The 4,930-nt window shown below is 40.7% G+C and overlaps 1 protein-coding gene across 1 annotated transcript; it reads right to left on the bottom strand.

Moving 5' to 3' along the window:
- Positions 1-115: 115 nt before the first annotated feature.
- Positions 116-1,024, bottom strand: LOC134262084 (uncharacterized). The gene has a single exon (XM_062744473.1). The coding sequence runs from the start codon at positions 1,022-1,024 to the stop codon at positions 116-118; it is 909 nt and encodes a 302-aa protein (XP_062600457.1).
- Between the last annotated feature and the right edge of the window lie 3,906 nt (positions 1,025-4,930).

Below are 4,930 nucleotides of genomic sequence, written 5' to 3'. Positions count from 1 at the left end.
TGATCAAAACAACATCGTTTTTGTTCATATTTTATTACAAGACATGAAGAGCAATATTTTCTACATAAATCTGAATACATTTAATTTCAAGATAAACAAAGATAATTGCACACAATTATGCAGCCATGTCATCAGCATTTATCCAAGGATTGAATTTCTTTGGCCAATGCAGCCATTTCACAAAATGTTGCATGCTTGGTCCTCTTCCATGGGTCTTCAGGATCTTTTTCAATCTTAAACGTATCCTTGTCTCTAACAACAGTAACATCCACTTTTTGGAGTTCCGGTTGATAGAATGTCTCCGTAATGGCTTCGTCATTGTAGTCCTTGAGTACACTGGAATGCCGTTCCTCAGGAAACGTCGCAACACGGTGAAAATCCTGTCAAAAATGGATGATATTCTCGAAATTCCGCTTTGTTTGCTTGCGCGGGATCTCCTCTCGCAACAGAAATATAGATACGCGCACTTCGTCGTTGTTTGGTCTAGCCAGTTCAGGTTCGGTGTCAATAATGCGGTGGTACATCTTGTTCTAATTCCGAGCGAATTCTGAAGACGATCAAAGTATCGTTGGTATTTTTTGAATGTCATATAACGATTCATTTTAGTTTTGATCGTCTTGATGGCTCTTTCTGCATAGCTGGCCTTTACTTCGGTGTTTTGAGAATAAAAATGTTGTATGTTGTGATCCGCTAATACATTGTTCAAGGCTTTTGATCGAAATTCTTGTCCTTTGTCCGTGCGTAGCTTCGTTGGTTGTCTCCCTTCACGCAATATGTCTTCGAGTGCCCGGGCTGCGGTTGGCCCTTTCTTATCCTTTAAAGGTTGCATCCACAGGTACTTGGAGAAGATATCAATGACCAAGAGTACGAACCGGACACCGTCATTTTCTTTGCTGAATTTTGTCATGTCCATGAGATCGGCATCCCATTGATCATCAATGCCAGCGACGACCACCTGATTGCGACGATAATGTCGTCTCAAGGGTCGTTGTAGACTGTCTCTGGTTCCTGTCTCTGTAACCATTTGCGCTAAATCAAATCTATGCTAACTCATTCAAAACTCAATTTCCGTCAAATATCGTACGCGCTAAATATAATACATTTGCAGTAATACTCCCAAGAAATGTTTCTTATGGCATAGACAACACTAAAATGAAGCTGAAATGTTTCCCACCTCCTCATATAATACCTGATCACGTGACCTGTAGTGGCATAAAGAACAACGCTTTTTCCCACTGTTTTTTCAAGTAAATGCAACAATGTACAAGTAATAGTCCATTCTTCAAATAATGATTGGGAATAGTCTCAAAATATTAAGTAGGCCTCTTAGGATTCATCACTATCCTTTTCATCAATATCGTTGTCGTCATCCTCTTTCTCTTCGTCCTCTTCGTCTTCGCTTTCATCCACCTCCATGGGGGCAACATTATCTTTCGGATCTTTCCTTTGTCCGTTTTCTGGACACCATCTTTTCACATGTCTTTAAAGGTCGTGGACGTTTTCAAATACCAGACCACAATCATCACAGGAAGGCATATCTTCTGTAAGAGTGATGTGTTGAAAATCCGACCTGATGGATTAGTAGGTTGAAGGAACAGACACGTGGTACGTCCCATCGGCAGGAATAGCTGTCGGAGAATGAGGGAAATTCTCTGCTTCTTGCTGTTTTATGATTCAAGACGTCACTGCGCATACGCAGGTGTTCGGGTGTAGTTGGCTTCAAATCCACTAACAGGTATCCATACGGTTTGGAAGTAGCGTCTTTAAAATGTCTCAGCAGGTGTTGAGGATTTTCGGGATATATCTGTCGAGCAAAGGTCATGACTTGGTGTCTGTCCACCGGATTGTTAAACAGGACCAGGTAGTGACAATTTCGTCTTTGGGTGGGATCTTTGTTATAGTACATATTTTGATTGATAGCCACGGCCGATAGATTTCTGTGATGACTGCCCTCCGTAAACATTTCGTTGATTCTGGAATCTTTGGAAGGCGTAGACATTAGATCGTCCAAAATCACGAGATTTCTCGTTCTGGGATGTTTAAAGGAATCTTGATCCAGATCCAAAGGTATTCCTTGAATAAATTAAACCTTGGGATAAACGGTACTCTGAATGACATCATATGTTTGTAGAGCCATGATTCTCTCGGGAGGAGGCGGTGTTGCAAGAGCATTTTACAGAAATACGTCTTGCAACAACACGTGGCCCGAAATATTTGCTGTAAAGGGATACCTGAAGACAAAGTCCTGGTGTCGTTGCTGTGAAGGAAGAGTCGCTGATGGCAGCGGCGGCGGTGGCTTGAGTTGCGGCGGCATGCACTCCAGCGGCAGCGGCGACGGCGGTGGCTTGAATGGCGGCGGCGTGAATTTCAGCGTCGGCGGCGTGATCACCTGCGGTGGCGGCGATGGTGGTGGTGGCGGCGGCGGCATCGACGCCTTTGCTACCGCCTTCGGCGGCGGCATTCCCATCTTTCCGTGTACATTTCACTGACGCAGCTTTAAGACATCCTTTCGGGAAAACCAGCTTCGGCAGTCGTCGCTCTGGACTTTATGCATGTTGACTCTTCCGCAGACTCTCTCGAAATGTGACCAATTTATGCTTGAATAACTTTTTTTAAAATAGTTTTTTGGCAGAGGAACTGGTCATGGCTGCGGGTCGAAATATCAGAGTCAGGCTAATCTCGCCATTCAAGAAATGTGGCATACTCATAATCTTTATCTCTTATTTCCATGCGTATCTTTTTCAACTCTTGGATTCGCATCAGAACTGGGTACGGTCTCGTGAAGATTTGATTCTTGTTGGACTCCAAAACGACACACCTCAGCAATGGTCTGTATTGTTCACCCACCACAAAAGGTGTCGCATGCGTCACAGTAGATGAAAAGCTCCTTCTTTGTGGTCTTGACAGGGGTTGTGAATAAAATTCACTTAATTCTAGTGTCCAGTGTTCCATAAACACCAACGTTTTTGGCAATGTGACGGTGAAACCATAATTTTTTCTTGGGAACAGGTGTTTGCCTTCGGAGGATCGAAGGACTAGCGTCGTTGCCATTCTGTTTGATAATGAAGAGATTTACGAGCGTTCAGAGCATTTATACTATTAGGAAATTCTTAATATTGCAGCAATGACCCGGACACGTCCATTAGGTAGGACACACGCTTCCATAAGGTAACTTTTTGAATTTGCGCTTGATGACCCCAGAACACACTTTGGCTAAACTCTACTCGTCGAGAACTTTTATTTGATATATCACATCCAACACTTCAGGTAAATTTTTCCTCAATGACCCCAGAACACCCCCGGACTGAACTTAACCTTGGAGACCTTCCATTTGATATGTCACACGATTCTTTTAAATAACTTTTTGATTTTCACTTGATGACCCAGAACACCCCCGGGCTGAACCCTACTCGTTGAGACCTTTCATTTGATATACCACAAAATACCTTTTGGGGAACTTTTTCATTTTGCACTCGTGCCCCGGAACACCCTTGGGCTGAATTCTACTGTCGAGACCTTCCATTTGCTATGTCACACGACACCCTTCTGACAACTTTTTGATTTTTGCACTTGATATCCCGGGCCCCCGGAACTTTCCTCGTCAAGACCATTAGGCTTTTTCATTTTGACTTGACCCCAGGGCTAAACATGGGTGATTCAAAAATCGCGGTTTTCCCGCCTTCCAATGTAGGGTCACGTGACCAAAAATTCAAATGCTGCCTATATACGTGCACCCCACTACTGTTCCAATCCCCAAAATTTAAAAAAAAAAATAAAATCTTTTTTTTAAAAACCCCAAATGTTTCACAAAACCATCTTCCATTTTAGTGCCAAATTGAAGTTGGGAGTTCAGCAGTAATTCAATTCAATAAATATTTTATTAATTTATTTTTCCGGGTTTTTAAAAAAAATATATGTTTAATCTTAACTTGGATTGTAATATGTCTACGGTGTGATCGTTGGGTCTACCTAGGTGAGGCAGTTGCCCCATAAAAAACTTGAAACATCCAATTGTTTGTTGAAATTTTGACCGCCACTTAACCAAATTGCATGCATCTGAATCTGTAGTCACATGCAACGGAGATCGTCAGAGCTTTTGGAGACAGCCGATCGTGTGATTGATATATTCGAGATATTCTGATACCAATTCCAAAAATGACCTTTTTTTTTACTCAAAATTAGCTTGGGCCCCTGGTCATTCCATGTAAACAGACTGTTTTTTTAAAGGAGCGAAGGGTTCATAGTATTTTGCAAAATCTTTCAACTTTTTTAAAATTATTTCTTACTCCAGATTGTAAGATTAAGTCCGTAAAATTTCCCTTTAGCGAGGAATTAATTTGAAAAGTCTACATCAACAACTGCATCGCGATGTTGATTATGAATGAAAAAGAAGCTATGGTTTAACAAATTTTTTCCCCGAATGTATAATATACCTTTCGGATTTAAAAAAAATTTAACAGCTGAAATGTTGTTAGTGAATTCCGTAAAAAAATTTGTCCCGTCGTTCCCGCTTAACAATTAGTGTAGCTGATGTCGAGTAAAGAAAATTAAGGTCAATTTTGGGTTTATTTCAGAATATCTCGAGAAGTTTACGGAATTACGGAATGAACTTTGGTAGTAATGAAGATTGTTTATATATGAATAAATATGGATAGAAATAAAATTTTTAAAGCGTTTGATTTAAAAAATTTATTGGGAAAAAAACCCTTAAAAGAGTTCCATACCTTTATTTTTTTTTTTACAACTCAATTTCTTTTTCTAAGCGATCTAAAGGCCTGTGCTATAAAACATAAATTTAATGACATTGGGGTTTTATTTTAGGCAAAACCCCGGGGCCCCCAATCTCACAGCTTAAGTGCACTCATCTTTTATATATTTTTTTATTCACAGGTTCACCGATTTTACTAGAAGGCACACTAAGCAATGCTGG

The sequence above is a fragment of the Saccostrea cucullata genome, unplaced genomic scaffold, assembly GCF_032062105.1.
Source record: "Saccostrea cucullata isolate Sc308-1 unplaced genomic scaffold, CSIRO_AGI_Scuc_v1 ctg11744, whole genome shotgun sequence".
Lineage (NCBI taxonomy): Eukaryota > Metazoa > Mollusca > Bivalvia > Ostreida > Ostreidae > Saccostrea > Saccostrea cuccullata.
The sequence above is the reverse complement of the archived record's forward strand: the minus strand, read 5'-3'. Positions and strand labels throughout refer to the sequence as shown.